The sequence below is a fragment of the Schistocerca piceifrons genome, chromosome 1 (genome assembly GCF_021461385.2).
Source record: "Schistocerca piceifrons isolate TAMUIC-IGC-003096 chromosome 1, iqSchPice1.1, whole genome shotgun sequence".
NCBI classification, from domain to species: Eukaryota; Metazoa; Arthropoda; class Insecta; order Orthoptera; family Acrididae; genus Schistocerca; species Schistocerca piceifrons.
Genome location: NC_060138.1, coordinates 1,031,200,238 through 1,031,223,366, shown reverse-complemented (window position 1 = coordinate 1,031,223,366; position 23,129 = coordinate 1,031,200,238). Strand labels below are relative to the sequence as shown.

Here is a 23,129-nt window from a genome sequence, read left to right as displayed (position 1 = left end):
CACTTCAAAATCTTATCAATACTTGACCGAATATTTATGCAGCTTCTTTCAGACAGTACGTAATTATAGTTAACTGCATCATCTGCAAAAATACTGAGGTTACTATTAATATTTTCCACAAGGTCATTAATAAAAAACATGAACAGTAAGGGTCCCAGTACACATCCTTGAGGTACACCTGAAGTTACATCTACATCAAAACTCTGCAATCCAAGTTACGGTGCGTGCGTGGCAGAGGGTACCTTGTACCACTAATAGTCATTTCCTTTCCTGTTCCGCCCGCAGAAAGAATGAGAGAAAAACAAATGTCTATATGCCTTCATGAAAGTCTTAATTTCTCATATCTTATGTTCATGCTCTTTACCCACTACGTGTGTTGGAGGCAAGAGGATCATTCTGTAGTCAGCTTCAGATACCGGTTCTCTAAATTTACTCAACAGTGTTCCTTGAAAAGAATGTCACCTTCCCTCCAGGGATTCCCATTTGTGTTCCTGAAGCATCTTCGTAATAAACTTGCATGTTGTTCGGACATACCAGTAACAGACCGGCCCGTCTCTGAATGGTATACTTATACAATTGTCCTGCATAAATGATTTCTTGAATATAAAGTTTAAAACCTTGGCTTTAGTTTTGCTATCTTCGACTGCCATGCCAGGCTGGTCAACATGTGACTGGATTAAAGCTGTAGACTCACTCAGCAATTTCACACAGGACCAGAATTTTCTCAGTTTGTTGTTAAGGTATGATGGTGGTAGATGTTCTATGCTTTGCATCTTTTCACAAATGCATGAATTTTGTTCTTGTCGGCATTTGCGTGTTCTCTTTTGAACTGAGAGTGGTACAGCCTCTGTTTCCTCAGCATTTTCCAAATGTCATTAGTAAATCATGGTGGGTCTTTCCCGTCCTTAATCCACTTACTAGGCACATAATTCTCCAGACCGCAATTATGGTCTGCTTAAACGTTGCCCTTAATTCGTCTACGTCCATCTTACTGGAACTAAGTGATGTCAGTTCACTGTCTAAGTGAGATGCTAACAACTACTTATCTGCTCTTTATAGGAGAAACTCTCTCCTAGCCTTCTTAACTGATTATTAACTTTCATAACTATAGTTGCTATAATTACATCATGATCACTAGTCCCCATTTCTACACTGACGTTGTTGACAAGGTCCAGCCCTTTTGAAGCTACAAGCTCTAAGATATTTTCATTGTGTGTGGGCCGCTGAACTAATTGCTCAAGTTAGTTTTCAGAAAACTTGTTCAAAAGCATGTCACATGACTATCTGTCAGTACCTCCTGCAGTGAATCCTGTGAATCCTTAGACATCATAATCTATGCTCGGTAGGCTAAAGTGGTGTTACGTTAGTAATGCATGATCTGTGTATTTATGTGCTACTGAGCATAGGCATTCTGTGAATGACTCTACAACTGCCACAGCAGAGCCGGGTGGCCAATAAAAGCATTCAACTATTAGCTTGGTAACACTTAGACATTTTATATGTGACCCACAACTTTGACCTCAATAGATACAATGTTTTTGTCAACCGCAGTGAAAACTCCCCCTCCTATGGTCTCTAATCGGCCTTTCTGATATACGTTCCTTGACTCACTAAATATCTTAGACCTTTCCACTTTGGGTTTCAGCCAGCTTGCAGTCCCGCGAATAATTTGAGTGCTAGAACATTCCTGGAGTGCAGTAAATTCAGGAACTTTGTTATGAATGCTTAGACAATTTACTGATAAAGTTTTGACAGTCGAAGTGTCTTTACACTTAACGTGGTCTGACTTCCCTTGCTGAGTATTGACTGGCGAGTGTTCATCAGAGTACTTCAAACTTATTGCCTAGACTAAAAAGCCCTCATGTGCACACCCCAAGTACTCTGCTACCCTAGTAGCTGCTTCCTTTGTGTAGTGCACCCCTGACCTATCAAGGGGAGTCCTACAAATGCCCCTCTGACAACGAAGATCTAGAAATGTGCAGCCAAGACCGTCATAGAGTCAACGAATCCTTCACCACTTCCACCAGCCGCTGGTGTGAACTGAGGATGGCCTCAGAACTCATGCTACAGGCATCTTTGGTGCCGAAGTGAGCCACAACTTGCAGATGACTGCACCCTGGACGCTCCATAGCTACAGGCAATGCCACCCCCCACATCTCAGATGCCATGCTTCGACAGACATACCGAGTGCATGTTGGCTTTCTTTCCAGCCCTGATTGCTGCCTGCCTAAGGGGTTCCATAACACGCCTAACATTTGAGCTCCCGATAACTAGTAAACCCCTCCCACCATTTGCCTGCTCGGACCTTGCTGAAGGAGTGGCCACCTTTCCAGTCACAGTGTGAATGAACAAGACTAGATGACCAGTCTTCATATTGGGCCTCCGCTTCGAGCAAAGCAAATGCATTACCACCTGCCACTCACTAAGCTAAGAGAGCGGATCCACTGTGTGAGCACACTAGTAGGTGCCACAGTAGCAGAGCCCATGGACAAAACAGATGACACCTGAGATGTCCCATGCAGTGCACCAGGTTCTCCACCATCGCTACACCCTGAGACAGCAGCCTGAATGTGTCTGACTGTAGCCAGAAGTGCATTCAGCTGTTCACAAAGTTCGGCCAGCTCCTCCTGCATCAACACACAGCATGCACACATCCTATCAAGACTAACTGAAGATGTAAACTATAAAAACAGATAGAATCCTAGATACACAATGTGTCACCAATGGTTGCTGATGCCTGCAGTACAGATTGCCAAATTTGAAATTACAAAATGCGAGCTTACAACTCTTAAACAGAAACATGCTTGAAATTTAATAAATATGCTATGAGGAAAAGACCGGAAAAAATAAACACTTAACTTTCCTTTTTATAGATCTGTATCAGGCGAGGGATGACTCTCCACCCAAGATAAATTGCTGTGTCCTGACTACAAAAAAATTCTCAATCCAGTCACAAATATCACTTGATACCCCATATGATTGTACTTTGGATAGTAAGTGCAGATGTGATACAGAGTCAAATGCTTTTCAGAAATCAAGAAATACTGCATCTACTTGATTGTCTTGATCCAGAGCTTTCAGTATGTCATGCGAGAAAAGTGCGAGTAGGGTTTCATAAGATTTATGTTTTCATAATCCATGCTGGTTGGCATGAAGGAGGTCATTCTGTTTGAGAGCTCAGAGTATATCTTAAGATTCTACAACAGATTATTGTCAAATATATTGGACGGTAGTTTTGTGGATCACTTTTACTACCCTCCCTGCAAATGGGTGTTACCTTTGCTTTCTTCCAACTACTAGGCACAGTGTTTTCTTCGAGACATCTACAATAGAGTATAGTTAAAAGAGGGGCTAACTGAGCCATGAATCCAGCATAGGATGTGATGCGGGTTCCACTGGGCCTGGAACTTCGAGTAGTTTCAGTGATTTCAGCTGTTTCTCAATGCCACTGACACTAACATTCATTTCACCCAACTTTTCAGTGGTCCAAGCATTAAATTGGGGCATCTTTCTGGGGGTTTTCCTTTGTAAAGGAATATTTGAAAATTGGAGTTAAGCATTTCTGCTTTTGCTTTGCTACCCTCAATTTCAGTTCGTCTCGTCCACTTGGATCTGTACACTAACAGCCTTTATAAATGACCAAACCTTCATTGGTTTTTGTGATAGATCATTTTACAGTATTCTGCTACAGTAGTCACTGAAGGGTTTACACATTGCACTCTTGATAGCCAAATGTGTTTAATTTAGTATCTCTCTATCTACAGCCCTATGCTTTGTTTTACACCTATTATGCAGTAGCGTCTGTTTCTTCAGAAGTTTCATTATAGTAATTGTATATCATGGAGGGTTCCTCCCATTGTGGACTGTTCCATTGGGTACATATCTATCCAGTGCATGGTCAACTATTCTTTTAAACTTGAACTATAGTTCCTCCACATGCCCCTGTCCTATGCTAAAAGTATCAAGTTCCTCATCGAGATATCACACCACTTTTATAGTAGCTTTAGTCATCCGTAGATCTCTTTTTACAAGGATATAGGACATGTCAAAGTATTTACAAGTTTAGACCAATTTAAAATAAGCTAATTCATATACACATATACCGGGTGATCAAAAAGTCAGTATAAATTTGAAAACTTAATAAACTACGGAATAATTTAGATAGAGAGGTAAAAATTGACACACATGCTTGGAATGACATGGGGTTTTATTGAAACCAACCATATTGCTAGACGCGTGAAAGATCTCTTACGTGCGTCATTTGGTGATGATCGTGTGCTCAGCCGCCACTTTCGTCATGCTTGGCCTACCAGGTCCCCAGACCTCAGTCCGTGCGATTATTGGCTTTGGGGTTACCTGAAGTCGCAAGTGTATCGTGATCGACCGACATCTCTAGGGATGGTGAAAGACAACACCCGATGCCAATGCCTCACCATAACTCCAGACATGCTTTACAGTGCTGTTCACAACATTATTCCTCGACTACAGCTATTGTTGAGGAATGATGGTGGACATATTCAGCATTTCCTGTAAAGAACATCATCTTTGCTTTGTCTTACTTTGTTATGATAATTATTGCTATTCTGATCAGATGAAGCGCCATCTGTCAGACATTTTTTTATTTTTTACTTTTTATTTATTTATTTTGTTTTAATAAAACCCCATGTCATTCCAAGCATGTGTGTCAATTTGTACCTCTCTAACTACATTATTCCATGATTTATTCAGTTTTCACATTTGTACTGACTTTTTGATCACCCGGTATTTACAGACTTCTAGTTAGACGTAATCATTAGATTTACTCCTGGTACTCAATACTTATTTGTAGAAAAACTTATTGAATAATGTAATGTCACACTGTTCACTCATATCTCACTATCAGTCACTGCACACACTATACACCCATTGTTTCATACCACCACACACACACACACACACACACACACACACACTGGTGATGTCTGGGCCATATTCTGTACCACAACTTCCGATTTGCTATCCTGAAAAAAGTGAGTCAGCATCCCTCCACAATGAGTGAGATGTTGAGCTCAGAAAGAGGAAGAGGTGTTAGTATTGTGCCATGCATAGCTTGGGGGTAAGCAATTACTAGAAAGAAAAAAAAAGATGGAAAAAACATAAAGTGAAGATGTTATGTGGAATGTTGGATATTTTATAATCATTATTATTTATTTGTATAACATTTTTTATGAAACCCCTACTCTGCTTTAGCTAAGTAATCCTTCAATGTATAAATATTATTGCATAATAGGTACTTTTTAGCTGCCTTTTTAAGTAAGTGTATTTTTGCAATTTCTTTAATCTCTTTTGGTAATTTATTGTACAGTTTTATTCCTTGGTAGAAAATGCTGTTTCGAGTTTTATGTCTATCTTTTCTTGGTAGAGTCTATCTCTTGTTGCATGGTCATGGACAGAGCTGTTTGTGCAGTAATTACCAATGTTATTTTTGATGTGTACAGCTGACTGATAAATGTATTCACATGGAGCAGTTAAAATCCCCCAGTGTTCTGAAGAGATCTTTACAATGAGCTTGACTGGTATTTTTGGTTATTACTCTTATGTCTCTTTTCTGGAGTTTGAAAATTGTGTTCATATTTTGTGCATTTGTTCTCCAAAAAAGAATTCCATAGCTAAGAATTGAGTGTACATATGAACAATATGTAACTAAAAGACACTGCATGTTACACACTGATGATAGGGTTCTAAGGGCATAACATGCTGATGACATTCTGTTTGCAAGTACCTTTGCGTGTTCATACCACTTCAACTGAGAATCGATATTCATTCCTAGAAATTTTGCATTTGTTGCACAGTCTATAAAGGTGTCATCTACATTTAATTTAACATTGTCATATTTCCTCTTCAAACTGAAATTCGTGGCTATGTTTTCTTTATGTTCAATGTCACTTTATTGCTTATTGACAGATCAGAAACTTCCTTGAGAGTTTCATTTGCTTTCTCAGCAAGGAGTTCTCTTGTTTTCTCAATGACTATAATATTGCTGTCATCAGTGAAGAGGATTTTTTTCACCATGAATAACACTAGTCATTGATTTGTATCAGGAATAGTAATGGTCCTAATACGCTATCTTGCAGAACCCCTATATTAATGTATTTTGGTTCTGATAAGTGTTTTACTAAACGTTTAGATCTGTTTGAAGTATGTGTTATCTCTACTCTTTGTATCCTATCAGCTAGGTATGAACAAAACCAGTCATTAGCTACCCCTCTTATTCCTAATGCTTCTAATTTATTTAATAGAATCTTGTGGTTGACTGTATCAAATGCCTTAGAAAGATCCAAAAATATGCCTCTTTATCAAGAGCATCAATTACAACTGTTGTGAATTCTACTATGGCTGACTTCGTATATTTGCCACTTCGGAACCTAACTGTGATTCGCTTAAAAGATTGTATTTATTCAGGTAATTCATTAATCTGTCTTTTGTAATTGCTTCTATTATTTTTGAGAATGCTGACAGCAGGGAAATGGGCTGGTAATTTTCTATGTCTTCTGCATTACCTTTGTTAAGCAAAGGTACAACTCTTGCCTGTTTTAACTGCCCTGGAAATGTTCCTGATGTGATGTGAAGGACTAATTTATTATATTTGTTAAAGGGAAGTGTATAATCCCAATGCATTGTTTCAGTACACACATTGGTACTTCATCTAAGCCTACTGGCGTTTTATTTTTTAGTTTTGGAACAGTTTTATTGACTTCATTCCCTGTGGTTGGAAGTAACAACATTGTATTTAATGCAAAATTATTTACAGGTGTTATATTTGTTTTGGGGAATTTTTGCTGTAACTTCTCTGCAATACTTGAAAAATGCTTGTTTGCATAGTTAGCTAAGTGCTGTGGATCATTTATTACTTTATCCCCCTCCCTTAGCAGTATGTTATTTTGCGATTTTTTGCCTCTCCCCGTTTCCTTTTTTTTATAACATCCCAGACAGCTTTGCTTTTATTCTCTGCATTTTTTTGTCATTAAATGACTTTTTTGCAGCAATCAGCACCTTCCTATAGATCTTTCTTCGTCTGTGATAGAAATTTAAGAATTCTGAATCATTGCGAATCTATTTCATGGAACTGAGGTGTTTAAGTGTTCAGAGGGACTTCTTAATATCTGCTGTTATCCATCTGTTTTTGTGAGATGTTGATACAGACATGCATACTTTTGGAAACACCTTTTCAAACTTCATATTAAACAATGTGGAGAATTTAGAGAATTTCATATTCACATTGGTTTCCTTGTACACTTCGTCCCAGCTTTGTTTTTGTAGTTCCTTTGAAAAATTATTTATTTTGATTTCTGATAGGTGACGTTTATAGGGTTGTAGTTCAGGAAATGATTCAATGCTTGATTTTAGTGTTGTTATTTGACAGAGATCGTCTGATAGTCCGAGATCTTTTACAGCTACATCACATTTTTCCCTGTCCATATTTGTGGCCACATGGTCAATTACTGATGAAGTCGTTGTGGTAACCCTTGTTGCACTGTTGGCCATTAGGGACTTGCCAAAACTTTGAAGGATGTTTTTGAAGGTGCTGCTGGATTCATTTATGGTATTAGCGTTGATGTTAACGTCCCCACACACAATTATGTTGACCTTTGTACTCGAGACTTTATCTAGAACTTCTGATAATTTATTGAAAAAAGTGCCTGCACTACCACCGGGAGATCTATACACACACAAAATGATTAATTTCTTGGTGATATCAAGTGCTGTTAATACAATAGCTGATATTTCAAAGTGTTTGTCTTCACTTACTGTACTGAGATCATGTCTTGATTTGAACTTTGTTCCTTTTCTGATATAAATGCATGATCCTCCACCACTTGAAGTAGTTCTTCAGTAAGAGTTTGCCATTTCATACAATGATAATACTACATGTTGGATTTATGTGTCTCTACACCAGTGCTCAGTAATACAAACTACTGTGTTGTTCAAAGATTGGAGCTCAACTTCTAATAGTTGTATTTTATTTTTTAATGATTGCATATTTTGATGGAGGATTGTTAAGTCTGTGAAATGCCCCATGTTACTCTTTCCAATTGTTTGTTTTTCTTTGTGACATCTGGTATGTGTGATATTTGAAGTGTTAAAATATGTGTTGTGAGTGATTGATTCAGTATTTTTTAAACTGCTGGAGATGCTCTTTAGACAGGGGAACCTGTTGTCTGGATTTATCCTAAAAAAGACCTACTTTTCCTACCTATGACAACAGGTATTTGACCATGTGTGGCCCGAGATCCACACCCTATACTTTCATGAATCAGCTGTAGCAATCTTCCCTTCCCAGTCCTGTTTAGGCCTAGTGAAACGCCATCTGTTGATAGTCCCGACGGGCACCAGAGAAACATGAGCAAAGTTGGCTACCCTCAGAGCCATCCCTAACCCCACATTGATTCGCCTCACAGCTAAATCAAGATGTGATCAATCATAATGCTGGAACAGCTCTACAAAGTGTACATTAGTGCCATGAGTCAGGGGAGCTTTCTTGTCCAGGTCACCACCTATGTCCTATGCCCCAACCCTGTCCAAACTGTTTCCCACCCCATCCACTATCACTACATGGTCCTCTTTTGTAAAGGCCTTACGTAAAGACCCTAGGTCCTCTATCACATATCTTAGCTCTACGTTTGGCTTGGAAATACTGATGGCCTGGTACACTGCCCCTAAACTTTCCTGTAACTGAGGGCCTACACCTCGCACATGGGTACTACCTAGTAGGAGCACTTTCTTCTTCCTAACACTTTGTACATTCCTACGCTTCTTGGCCTCGATTGAGGTGTTTTGCACATTTCCTGCTACTCATTCTACCTGAGGCTCATCTCCACTACTCTGGCAATGGTAAATACCTGTTTTTGGTGTTGATGATAAAACAGTCAGACCGTGTCCTCTTTCTTCCTGTCCTCCTACCAGCTGCCAGTTCCCAACCACCCTCTTCCCCTCTATATCCCTTGATCCTTATCAGTTCCTTCCTTGCTTCCTCCAACTGTGCTTGAAGGGCACAGATTTTGCTTTCCTGTTTCCCAATCAAAATGTTCCTACTGCATACTCTGCAGTTCCAGGAGAGAGCCTCTTCTGTTCTCCCAACATTCTCCCCACTGCACCCCATCCCCCCCCCCCTCCCCCAGTGAAAATATTTCCTACAAGATTGGCAACAAAGCCCTCTACTTACAACCCTATAACAGCCCCCGCATTTCTCACTCATGGTCAGTTTTGAAAGAATAATTAAATTTAAAGAATGTTTTAAATTTGTCAAGGACGCGAGATTGACTGCGTGTAAACAAAACACGACACACAGGTCTTTTGTGTGGTGCTTATTGTTTTTGTACTGATTTAGAAATACAATGACAGAAGAATGAATTTTTAATTACTGTACTTTTAGAGAATTTATGTTATCAGGCATGTTTGGTCAGGTTTTTAAACATTTATAATTCAGGAAATTTAGGCCTAGATTGCATCTATCTTACTAGTAAAAAATATGAAACATGTTAATTAAATACAATTTAGAAATGTTTGATTACACTTTCATTGCGACAATAGAAACTGATGAAACTAGTAGCTGTCTGTTTTAAATGAATTTTGCGCTATTAAGAAAACTTAAGTAGAATGTTCTGTGTTTATGTCACGCAAAATTTCGGGTTATGTCGCGATTATCGGGACTTCAGCTAAAGAACAAGTTTTTTCAAGAACAAGCTTTGCTGGGACGCTAAAATTCAGTTGTGTGACAAGAACAGACACTACAGCAAGTATACAAAATAAAGAAAATTTAAATTTGACACTATTTTCTCTTAAATAAGTTCTTTTAGTTGACGAAGAAAATACCTGTGATCTCACGCAGTGGCCATCTGGGATATATCACATTTTATTTGCCGTCTGTACTTTGGTACTCTTCGTTTCCATGACCGCCTCATGATCGCTGATACCAGTTTCAATGTGGACATCCTCAAAGAGATCAGTCTATTTGTTGCATTTAAATTTAATATATTTCCATCATGAGTGGAGTTCTGAACTGTTTTGTCTCAATAGTTTTCAGAAAGGGCATTCAGTAACTTTTCACAGAATGTTTTGTCACACTCACAACTGTAAAATGTAAATGTTGTGTGATTAGGGCCTCCTGTCTGCAGACCATTCGCTGGGTGCAAGTCTTTCGATTTGACGCCATTTTGGCGACCTGCTCGTCGATGGGGATGAAGTGAATGATGATTAGGACAACACAACACCCAGTCCCTGAGCGGAGAAAATCTCTGACCCAGCCGGGAATCGAACCCAGGCCCCTAGGATTGACATTCTGTCGCACTGACCACTCAGCTACTGGGGGGGCAGACACACTCACAACTAAGAAAACTTAATGTTACCAACTGATTGTTGGACGATTTAAGTCTCCACCGATGATCACAGCATGATCAGGGAACCTAAGCAAGTGAACAGAGGTTTTCTGTTAAATCTTTGGTTACATCAAGAGGTAAGTATGGTGGTCAGTAGAAAGATCCAGTTACAATTTTATGGCCACTGCTGATTCTGAGTCTTGCCCAAACAGTCTTGTGTGCAGGTTCAGTTTCTGTCTTGGTGAATTTGAGTTTGTTGTCTACTGTGACAGATAGTTTTGGGTCACTTGCAGCTGTCATTATCTGGACTGGATGGAGAGTCACCTAATCTAGAAAATCATTGTGTGCACCCCACACACAGTCGACTACCTGACTAGCAGGTGTTGTGCACACCTAACATGTTTAGGGGATGCTACAGATCTCTGTCTTGCTGTGCAAGTCCAGGAAGTCGCAGCCTTGCTTGTCACACAACTTTTGAAGTCTCTGGTTCAGTCCTTCCATGCAAAGCAGAACTAGGGGACCATGATCAGTTCTGTGGAAAATGCTGCAAATTGTGAGATTTATTGAAACTCCCTCTGCAAATCTGGTCTCATCAGTCTTGTCCCCTGACATGTTAAGGTACCAAGGCATAATTGGCTGACTTTCGTCACCATTGTTAGGTGAAATATATTGAATGAACCTAGATATTTCAGAAATGCTTACTGTTTTGTACTATCACATAAAAGTTTCACTTAGTCAAGTAGTCGCAGTACATCATAAAACCATTATACTTTGTGTTTATGTGACATAATGTAAGCATCAGTCACTGACAGTAACTCTGTTAAAGGCAGTCTGCTTCATTGTAATCTTATAAACAATATTAACATTGTTGCTGCCCTGGCGAGTAAAGTAATAATGTTTATAATAAGAGCCTCACTTACAGTGAACTGTATCGTGGGCTAAATTATGGAATGGGCCCAAGTTGAAAGTCTTCCTGTTGTGGTGTATGATATTTGACTTTATTTACAGCATGGAAATTTAACCATCAGCTTTCATTGTAGATATAAGTAGTCTAGACATATCATATTTCACATCTAAGCATGGTGCAGAATTTAATGAAGTAAACAAACCTGTTGAGCAGTCACAGTCAATAACTTGAGAAAATTGGACAATTGCTTTAGGAATAAGGCAACATGGACAAAATTGATATAAGCAAAGAAAAATCTACAAATATATGGATTATTTGCAGTTTTCATTGTGCTGAAATTCACTGCTTCAACAGTCGACTGACCAGCCTTCAAACCAGATGACAACTTCATGAATGGCTGCATAAATTGATCCCAGGCATTTGGAAATTACCACAGCAGAATTTGTTATGCACAACTGTCTCACTTAGTGGAATCCATCCAACCCCATAGGTGTAATGGTGAAGGATCACAGCACATTTGGTTGAATTTCAGCCGTATAGGACAAGGTAGGTTTTCAGACGGATTGTGCTTCTGGATTACTGATTTCAATAATCGTTTTAATTGATTATGTCACTTATTCTTTTCTCCAGGCACCATGGGGTTGGATTGAATGTTAGACGGGAGACAGCTTTCCGTACAGCTCTCTCCAAATTAACGTTAAATATGCAGTTTACTCTATAGCTGACTGTAAACTTAAGTATTATCCATGATTAAAGTGCTAACATTTTACAGAAAATAATACAGAATTACAACTATTTGAGTGGAATTGAATGAGGTATATAAGAAGGTGAACCTAGTGTATTTCATGTATGATATCTGATGGGTGACATATGTGAATACAAAGTCCTCCTGTGGTAAATGAGAAGTGAAATTTCTATGAGTGATTTTTGTATCAACATTTTTAATTGTGTTGATATATATACATGGTGCTTCTGCCATTTACTGATTTACTTGTGCAAAACTACAAACATTCGAGTGAATTTTTTGTGATAGTACGGCAGGAATTCTTAATAATACTGCTTGAAGTAACAGGAATAATACTAAATGCTGTTTAGTGTTAAGAGTAACTCATAGGAAATGTGTGAATTGAATTGGGATCATTTTGTTTTTTATGTTTGTTAGATTTTTACATGTCTCAGGGCTCTTGCTTATGATGTGGAACAAGTCAGTTTTACAATTATAGGAAATCTCTGTGGAAACTGGCAACTTGATCATTTACATAATGTCTTGGTTTTTTCCGTATTACATGTGTACATTGTTTCACATTTTGTTTGTTCATTGTCTCACCACTTCTCTTAAAAAAAATAGTACGCAAACACATGCACAAGTGTGTGTGTGTGTGTGTGTGTGTGTGTGTGTGTGTGTGTGTGTGTATGTGTGTGTGTGTGTGCAAACCACTTCTACTACTACTACTACTACTACTACTACTACTACAACACCACATTCAGAAATCCTATGGAGCAGGTGTCAAGCAGATTAGATTTCAGTTTGTGTATTATCCCTTAAATTGCTGTACAAAAGTGTTGGAAGATCGGTTGTTCTAAGTGTGGATATCATTTGTGTTGAGTACACCTCTCTGTCATAAGCAGTGATTCAACAAATTATTCTGATTTACAAAATGCTTCAGAGTCCACCTGCAGTAAATACTAGTAACACACACATCTCAGGAATAGTTTTTCAAACGCATCAAATGTAAATAATGCAAGTAAATATTCTGGCAACCAATTATTATGTATTCGTGATAAAACACCCCTGGTGGTCCAGCAGATGTGATGATGCTATATAGGTCAAATGGCTAGCATGGGTAAAATGGAAATAGCACAAGAATGCCACCAATCTACAAGCCTTTATTACATAAAGGAAGACCACAAACTTTCAAAGGTACGACTCTAGAGATCTATACAAGGGCCTCAAACAGACGACCCAGTTCACACCTTCTTCTTTATATCTTCAGTGAGCAGGCGAATCACTTTGCCTCAGTAATAGTGAATGCACAAAAACACTAGATGACTATTTGTAGGAACCTCTAAATGCCAAAGAACCTACTCACACCTCCCAGTTAGAGAAGCCAATGATCCCAACAACAAGCACATCCCTCCTCCCAATACAAAGAAGTCAGAATAGTTGTAAATCTCCTCAAAAAGAGCAAAGCTCGTGGGAAACTGGATTAGTGGCAGAAATACTGAAACTAGCAGGAGAAAATGCAGACAGGCATATACGTACAGCTGTCTTGGACACACACCATACAGCTGTCTTGGACACATGGCCTAACAAGAAACTGCCAGCCAGCTAGACATCAGCCATTATCCGCCCAGTTCACAAAAAAAGAAACCGAAAGAGACCCCGGTAATTACGAAGGAGTATCACTCCTTGCAATCTCACACAAAATCTTTTCCAAGATTTTTGAACGACACTTAACGAGGCAGCTGGACAATGAGTTAGGGGAATATCAAGCAGATTCCAGAGCACAGAGAGTCCTGCATTGAACAAATGCAAAACCTCAAGACCCTCCTCCAGTAGAGCAAGAAACAAACCAGACAGCAGAACTTCCAAAAGGTATACGACTCTGTGGGTAGAACAGCTCTCTGAATACTAAGAGAACTAGCACTGAATGAAAAACTCAGTAGGTTGGTGCAAGCCACCTTGTACTGTGCCAAATCCTAAGTAAAGTTTAGAGGACAACTCTCAGAGAGTTTCCTGTTTGATACAGTGGTGAGACTAGGAGACTATATTTCATCTATATTATTTAACTGTGCTCTGGGAAAAACTGTCAGGGACTGGATCAGATCTCTCCCACCGAACACCTGATGAAGGATGGGTATCAAAGCAGTCAAATAAGGATCCCATACATGGCCTGAAATTACTGGCAAACAATGTGCAAGGGTCTTCTGTGCAATTCCAAACACTGCAGTTAGTAACAGGGAAACAGGTCTGTTGTTCATCATCGGAAAGACTGAGTTAATTACCAGTATTAAAGATGGCCCTAGAATGGTGAGTGTCAGTGTTATCAAGCATATTAAGAAAGCCTGAACCATAAAGTGCTTTGGAGAATGGATCTCAGTGAAAGAGTAGCTCTCAAACAAAGGAAAATCAAACTAGATAGGGCATACTGTGCTTGCAGAAAAACGTATGCCACATAATATCTCTAAATGCGTATCAAACTAACACATATAACACAGTAGTGAGACAGCCAGTCCTCAGTGCAGCAATGTGCCTATCCCTAACCAAGAAGAGTCCTCAGATTACAAGAAAGGAGATTTATGTAAAAGATAGTGGGACCAAAGATCCTACTAGATTGGAGACAATGGTACAAACCTGATTGTGAACTCTATTAACAACAATGCTATTAGAAGAAGGCAATCATCTTTCTATGACCACCTGCAGGGAAAATAAACCTGTAAGCTGTTCTGTAAGATATTCTGAGCAGCTAACAAGAGTAAAACCACTGAATCCCAGTGGATCAAGCAAATAGAGGAGTACCTTGCAAAACATCATACGAGGCAAGACATAATAAGTAACAGAGGTGACTACCATTTACCTAATGAAACCTGACCCTTCCTAATATCCCCTACATAAGCACCACAGTGAAACCAGGAAACGGTCTGAAGAATGAAAAATGGAGTTCAGTAGTAAAATTGGAAAACAGAAAATCTCAAGGTGCTAAAAAGAATACAAATGTTTAAACCTCAACTAGAACACCAGGAGTGGCAAACAACAGCACACCTAAAACAGAAACTGTTGCCCACAGGTGGCCCAATAAAGTTAAAACAATATATCTTGCATAGCATTTCTTATCCACACTCAGTATATTTTCTTCCATGGTGTATTTATGGCTCAAATGTTACAATACATTGTATGTAAATGCTACAGCATCAGAATGTTTCCTAATCCTTCTTTTTTGAAACAGTTACCTTGGCCGTGATGTACAAATATGTATGTTCTATGTTGTATCATTCTTTTCTATTGTTAGTCCCTCCTGGGGAACACCGTCTTATTGTAGGCACCTTCAGTGCTGTTCAGGGAGGTTAGCATGCCTCGGTGATACTGACTACCATGCCAATGGTAGCCTAGCTACTGGCAGGACCACCCGGAGCAGACAGGCCTCAGCAAAGGTGTCTGACGAAAAGTGTCCCACAACTTGGGGAAGAGAGGGCTGCTTCTTTTTTCCACAGGGATCTCCATCAGCAGTGGTTGGGCATGGGCACTGCAACCCTGGGGTTCCTGAGCTGGCGACTGGCCGGTGCCGTCAGACTGCTTCTGCTGTTAACTCTGGGAATACTTCAGGGACCACGGTTAGTTGTGACAGTGGAATGTTGTATGTTTAGGAGAACGGTTGCTGTGACTTCACTGCCTGGACTGCAGGCGAGGTGCACACCTCCATAAAAAATGATTGGCAGAAGTATACCCATGCAGGAAACTTAGCTGCAGATAGTTGCTGCATATGCAGTACATGGTATGGATGCAGCAGGTTCTCAAGAAGCACTTTCCAGATTGTCATGTGGTCAGCATTACTTATTTCAACTAATTGGCTGACACTAGGGCTGTCATCAACTGCACTGCCTCCAATGTACTCCCGTTGGGACATTGTCGTTCTGGAAATCTCTCACATTACCAGAGAAGGAAAGTTGCCACTCACCACATAGCGGAGATGCTGAGTCATGATAGCCACAACAAAAAGATTCACACAATTGTAGCTTTCGGTCATAAAGGCCTTTGTCATGCGCACGTGCACGCGCGCGCGCGCGAGTGTGCATGTCTACTGCTGAAAAAGGCCTTTTTGGCCAAAAGTTACAATTGTGTGAATCATTTTGTTGTGCCTATCGCGACTCAGCATCTTCGCTATATGGTGAGTGGGAACTTTCCTTTCTGGTATTGTTACATTCCATCCTGGATTTTCCATTGTTTGATTTTTGACAATATAAACATTGGGTTTCATGGTTATTACCATCTGCTAATTCATACAGAAAATGAGCATGTGCCAACTCCGCATTTGCTTACAGTTCCATTGCAGTGTACTGGAAAAAAAGTCCATAATGACCACTGCACCATTGATGCTATGTGCTTGGTGCTAGTAGAGCGATGGTATCAGTCAAATGTCAACACAAGCAATGAAGTGAGTAACATGTGAACATTACTTTTGTTCAAACACTGGCAGTGAACCTGAGTATTACAGCTTTTCATACATTGTCACTAAATGTAACCAAGAGGAATCCTGGTATGTTTTGTTGCAGTTTGTTTTTCTTGATTAATGTGATTACGAAGAGGAGGAGGAAATGGGCTTTAACTTGGAAATAAAGTGTTTCTAATTCCCAGTCCACACAACACATTGAGGAATATTTCCTGAAAGTTTGGCCATACCTTTTTGTTACACATTGTGGTAACAAGACACTATTCTGCCATAACACTTTGATTGTAATCAAGAGAGCAGAAGAAATCTTAGAGAAGGTATTCCCTTTCTGTATTCCCAAGACATTAAAAAGCATTAAATGACTTCATAACGGAACACTTCTAGTTGAAACTGCCTTGTCACACCAATTATACAAGCTTCTGGGCTGCCAAGTCTTAGGTGGCTACCCTGTTCTGCCTGAGTTGCATAACACCCTTTACTTGTCTAAAGACATGTTTACCTGCTCCAATGTAATGGAGATGGACCATGAGGAATTACGTGCGGAATGGAAGAAATGGATGTTATGGAACTGCAGTACTATCTGAGGAAAGTCAGTGGCATATTGGAAAACACTGCAGCATTTATAATAACCCCTGAATATATTCTTGCAGGCTATATCTTAGAGATCCAGCTCATGTATCAGGGATCATCTGGTAGGGTGCAAGAAGTGCGAAGTTTACAAGAAGAAAAGGAAACTACAGCAGTTGAAAGTTACAAGACACATGCCATATGACTAAGCTAACAAAGCTTTCAAAGCCGTGCAGCCTCCGGCATTTCCTGCGACTTTTGCTTTCTCTGCCTTTAAGAATCCAGTTGCCAAGTATGATGCTTCCACAAAAACACAGACCATACTAATCAATTCCTCCCACAGGGTCTTCTATATTGCTGTGGAACTTAAATGGTTACCAATTGTAATTGAAAGGATTGCAACTACTGGCCCAGGACAGGCCATTCTGCGTCTGCTTACAAGAAACTCATTTTAAAGTCACCAATGTGGCTGAGTTAAGGAACTACCACTCTTACAGGAAGGGTGATATTACTGGAGATAGGACTGAAGGTGGGATGGGTGTTTTCATTGATGACAGATGCAACTCCTCTCCTGTCCCTTTTACTATAGCCAGGTAAGCAGTTGCAGTGGAAGTTCTCACACCCATTAAGATCGCAGTATGTTCTTTTTGTGTTGCACCTCATGGGTCCATTGGATGCAGGTGCACTGACAGAGCTTCTCGGAGTGCTCCCCTGCCCATTCCTCCTCATAGACGACTTGAGTGCACACGATCTGCTGAGGGGCTTGGCTACTACATCTCCAAGGGTCAAATTATTGAGTGCCCTGTCCATTTGGAGAGTAGGTGTCTTTTTGATTTTGGATAACACTTTTCTACATCTACAGGGTAATTTTCAGACACTGACCTTTCTTTTGCTCTCCAGCTATTGCAGACTCAATTCAGTGGAAAGTGGCTACAAATTTGTGTTCCAATGACTACTTCCAATTGTGTATCTGCGTGCTGACTCAGACGGAAGTTGACAGGAGGCCATATCTCCGACATTACCTGAATCACACCATTCCAGAATGTTGGATCAGAAGAGGAGGAGCAGCTGAACAACTTCATTGCCAGTTGGCCTCCCAGGTCACAAGACCTCACACTTTGGGACTTTTATTTGTGGGGTTACGTGAAGGACTGTGTTTTTACCCCCCCTATGCCTGACACTCTTGAAAGTCGGTGACATCACATTGTTGAAGCCATGAACTCAATAACAGAGACCAACTGCTTCATGTGTGGCAGGAAATGAGCCACCGTTTTGATATTTGTCATGTAACACATGGTGTTCACATTGAATGCATAAAAATTTGAACTTTTCTCTTTTCAGGAACATTAGAATTGTGTTTCCATCTTTCGTAGTTTGGAAGCAATAAATGATTGAAATCTATTCCTTCCTTTTGAATAGCCCTGGATAACAGATTCTTATGAAGATGTTAATTTTGTCTGTGATACAAGCCCGTTGTCAGAAAATTTCAGCTTCTTTTCGATGCAATATGTCCAGAACAACCGTGGGATGCAGTGCATATTGGAATTTGTCTTTTAACCAAACGAAGAAATATTCATCAGCAAAAAACTGGTAGATGTGCTCATGACTTTTGATAACATGAGATTCCCAAGGTGATGTTTCTGTCGGGTTTCTTGTTCACTTGCTAAATGAGAAAAGGAAAGTTCTCTATTGCTGTAATTCAATCACAGAACCATGCATCATCATATGTAATAATGAACATAACAAATGCTCCTTTCACACTCGGAGTATTAGTCACATAACTACTTCTTCATCCGTTTGGTGTAAAGATTTATCTTTATAGCAGATGTCTATGAACAGATCATTTGCAACTATGGATTCTGGATAATCTTGTTTTTAGTAATGAACATGACTTTTCTTTCAACTTCTACAACGTTAGCCGCAAAAGAAAGTAATATTTTGTCCTTACATATGCTGCGGGCCCAATTGAGAAGTAATTAATGAATATTAGTAGTGTATGGTAACTTTTTTATTAATATTATATTTGTAGAGGATAGATTTGCAATTAATAATAATAAATTGTCAATTTCATTCTTTGGAAAAAATTACATGTTGTGTTTGAGATTAAATGTTTGACTTATGTTATTTTGCTTTTTTTATAAATTTTTTGCAACACAATCACATGAGAATTTTACAATGCCATATTCGGTTTCAGCCAGGCAGCGATTATCTTCAGTCCAAACGCACGTGCTGCAAGCAGTTGCCATTGTGTTATCCAGACAACTACTCGGCTGGTTAAAACCAGATACTGCATTGTGATATGCACATGTGACTGTTGTAAAAAAGGAAAAAGTGATCATTCTCTAAAGTGCAGAGTGTCATTGTAGATTTTTAAATGATACTTCAGTATTAATTTCATGTAAAAGACTACTCTCCTAAGGAAGGTAGAGACAATGGATTGTAGTATAAACATTTCATGTGTAATGTGGTTATCTCTTTGACAGGTCTCATATGTGGATTGGCTATATATAACTTTATCATCATTGCATTACCTTTTCCATTGGCACTTTATAAAAAGCTCTTGAATGAACCTGTTTCACTCCAGGATCTTAAAGGATTGTCACCATCAATGGCCAAGTAAGCATTATCAACTTAATACAAAAACATAAGGTGGTATAGATAGTAACGACTTTGTTTTCTTTTCTTTATAGCCTTGTGAAGGAAATAACTGAAACTTGTTAGTACTAATTAGATAAATAAATGATTCTAAGTTATCACCTCTTTTATGAGAATATCTGCCAGTCATGCATTCCTTTCTTGCCATTGTTAAATTTAACTTTTATTAATATTTTTATTTATGTGAGGAAAGGTATTTTATTATTTTGAAGATTATGGTATGGTGAAAGTTGTCTAAACATGTAAGCCTATGTACTAGGCTTTATACTTTCTGGGGTGGAAACAAGAAGTACACATGCTGACACAGACACTCACCTGTACCAAAGGTGACATTTATTGTTTATGGGTAGTTGCTGAGGCTAAAAGGCATTTGGGGAGAGGGGGGATGTTATATGGCCACTGGGAGAGGCAAAGATATACAAGGAGAAAGAGCATGGGGAGCTAAAGAGGATGACAGAAAGGAAGGTAGGTGGTGGCTTTCAACATAGGTAGCACAATGAGAAGTGAAAAACTGACAGTTACTAAACTGAGAGACATAAATATTGAAAAGTGGAAAGCAGTGATGCCAAGTTTGGACATGCAAGGAGTGGTGCATAAAAGGATAAAGAGGAAAGTTATGGTGAAGGTAGAGGACTACTGGAGCTTTACACCAGGAGGATTGTGTGAATAGAGGGTATGCCAGATGGGCTGTTTCCACATCTGTAGTTCAGAGGAATTGATGTGGGAAGAAAGGATCCAAATGGCACAAGTATGAGAGCCAACTTTTAAGCTTTTGCAAAAACAATGAAAGAAAAACATTTTTTGTACACGCAATTTTATTGTTCTTCAAAATATTCACCTTTAAAATTTATGCACTTATTCACGTGTACAAACCAATTGTGGAAACACTTTTTCCACTATGGTATTGGTGCCTCAAAGACATGGTTTTTGAAGGATACAACAATTTTTTGAGGTACCGAAAATCACCACCCACACGTTTGTTTACAACATAAAGTGACAAAAATAAGTTGTTCAGTGACAAACTGGGTGAATGCAGGCAATGAGCATTAATTTGTTATATTTCTTTTTAAAATAATCTGTTGTTTGACACAGTGTGAGACACATGGCATTTTTATTGTGAAGAGCGATGCAAAAATTTGTGGTTTTTCTTGGTTTAATTGATGACTTATGGCAAGTAAAATTGTTTTATACCATTCATTATTAACTGTTATTTGGTCATCTAAAGCAATGACAATGACTTGTCCATTGTGCCAAAGAAACATGCAAGTTTTTCTCACAAATTCTTCATGAAAGAACCACTTTTGTTGCTTTTTGTTCATCTTGGAACACCCAAATGTTAATTTGAAGCTTAGTTTGTGGCTCGTCCAAACATATTCAGGTTCTGTCTCCTTTTGTGATGTTGCGTACAAATTTTACAGTTCCTTACTGCAAGTGACACAAGCCTAAATATTCACGCATAATAGAATGTACTGCAGTCTTTGACATGCCTAAGGATGCATCAGTCTCCCGGTAAGTCACATGTTGGTCCTTCTCGGTCATGTGATGTGCTTAATCGATATATTTGAAACAACAGTCATTTTTACTTGTCTTCAGGAAATTCACCACATGTGGAAGAATTACACTGACAAAATTTAAATGCTCACTGTCAGAAATTTACTAGGTAAATTTCTGGACTACCATTGTTTCAACAGTAACAAATGACTAATTTTGAAATAATAGCAGTGTCCCATTTCAATACTGTTTTTTTTTAAAAAAAAAAAAAAAAAAAGGAAGATGCCTCACTTACTAGAGCAGTTGTTGAAGGGCTTTATGAGGGGTAGTCATAAAGTTCTAATCATCACCTCAAAAAAATTAAGTTACATAATTATATATAAAAACAAAGATGAGGTGACTTACCGAACAAAAGCGCTGGCAGGTCGATAGACACACAAACAAACACAAACATACACACAAAATTCAAGCTTTCGCAACAAACTGTTGCCTCATCAGGAAAGAGGTTAAGGAGAGGGGAAGACGAAAGGAAGTGGGTTTTAAAGGAGAGGGTAAGGAGTCATTCCAATCCCGGGAGCAGAAAGACTTACCTTAGGGGGAAAAAAGGACAGGTATACACTCGCACACACGCACATATCCATCCACACATACAGACACAAGCAGACATCTTTAAATATGTCTGCTTGTGTCTGTATGTGTGGATGGATATGTGCGTGTGTGCGAGTGTATACCTGTCCTTTTTTCCCCCTAAGGTAAGTCTTTCTGCTCCCGGGATTGGAATGACTCCTTACCCTCTCCTTTAAAACCCACTTCCTTTCGTCTTCCCCTCTCCTTAACCTCTTTCCTGATGAGGCAACAGTTTGTTGCGAAAGCTTGAATTTTGTGTGTATGTTTGTGTTTGTTTGTGTGTCTATCGACCTGCCAGCGCTTTTGTTCGGTAAGTCACCTCATCTTTGTTTTTATATACAATTTTTCCCACGTGGAATGTTTCCTTCCATTATATTGAAGTTACATAATTAATTTTTTGTTTGTATGTAGGCTCATGTCTGCAGTTCTGGTACACATCGAGAATATATGACTACCATCATAATTTCAGCAACTGATTGGACAAGTTTGCAGTTAGCCACAGCCCACCACAGTAGTTGTAGTTCATTTCATATCTAAGGTAATTGTTCTTCCCTGTTGCCCTGCCTTCTGTAGGGTAGTAAATACCTGCAACTGGACTGTGTTAAGATATGGTAGGTGGGTGTATAGGTTAGGCCCTTTATGTGAGTCACCCCCACAGTTGAATGACATCTGTTTTTGGTCATCAGCCTTCTGACTAGTTTGATGTGGTCCACCACGACTTCACGTCAGAGTAGCATTTTCACATAGAATCCTCAGTTATTTGTTGGTTGTGTTCCAGTCTTTGACTTCTCCTACAGTTTTTCCCTAGACAGCTTACTCTAGTACCACGGAAATTAGTCCCAGATCTCTCAACACATGGGCTATCATCCTGACCTGTATGGTGCAGTATTGGTAGCAGGATTGACACACAGATGGACTACAATATTGTATAGTCTCCATGAGTGATTAAATATTACTCTGAGGGATGAGGGAAGGATTTTGGGATAGTGTATTTCTCATCTTGTGACATGATTGGAGGTAGTAGAGGCCCTGATAAAGTTTCTTCGTATCTCCTGAGTGGTGATTGTTCAATTGATTCTACTTGTGACTTACGCTGCATTTTTCATTTGTTTGGTTCATTTCACAGTTTTTCATTCCTTCTGTTGTTTTCCCTGGAGCAACCACTTGTTGTTCTCATGCACTTTGTATTTTACTGTAGGTTACTTTTGCAGATACCAAGCATCCATTTTCATTGAGGAGTACTGAAAGAGCTGTGTTTTGCAAAAATTTTACCCTTGTTTCGTATGTAGTCTTGCTTTATATAACATGTTACAAATGGTGCCACATGTAATTTCAAATCTTAACCAGTTTTACTTCTAC

At 39.2% G+C, this 23,129-nt stretch overlaps 2 protein-coding genes across 5 annotated transcripts in view; both read left to right on the top strand.

The window, feature by feature from the left end:
* LOC124722968 (probable E3 ubiquitin-protein ligase HERC4) overlaps positions 1 to 23,129 on the top strand; it is a 226,555-nt gene that overhangs the window by 164,709 nt on the left and 38,717 nt on the right. For all 4 annotated transcript variants that reach the window (XM_047248172.1, XM_047248237.1, XM_047248297.1 and 1 more), the window contains exon 18: positions 19,481 to 19,613. In XM_047248172.1, the coding sequence (XP_047104128.1) occupies positions 19,481 to 19,613 (133 nt within the window). The remainder of the gene's footprint in view (positions 1 to 19,480; positions 19,614 to 23,129) is intronic.
* On the top strand, positions 17,530 to 18,742 carry LOC124723827. Its single transcript, XM_047248445.1, has 3 exons — positions 17,530 to 17,590; positions 17,678 to 17,814; positions 17,898 to 18,742. Exons 1-3 carry the CDS (start codon positions 17,532 to 17,534, stop codon positions 18,173 to 18,175), a joined length of 474 nt encoding a protein of 157 aa, XP_047104401.1. The 5' UTR covers positions 17,530 to 17,531; the 3' UTR covers positions 18,176 to 18,742.

Bases quoted from the DNA above. Each gene is read 5' to 3' on its own strand.
- LOC124723827 (XM_047248445.1), top strand. From the start codon at position 17,532: ATGGGTGTTTTCATTGATGACAGATGCAACTCCTCTCCTGTCCCTTTT. The intron at 17,591-17,677 runs GTAAGCAGTTGC...CATTGGATGCAG, and splicing joins GTCCCTTTTACTATAGCCAG to GTGCACTGACAGAGCTTCTC. The intron at 17,815-17,897 runs GTAGGTGTCTTT...TTTGCTCTCCAG, and splicing joins GTGCCCTGTCCATTTGGAGA to CTATTGCAGACTCAATTCAG.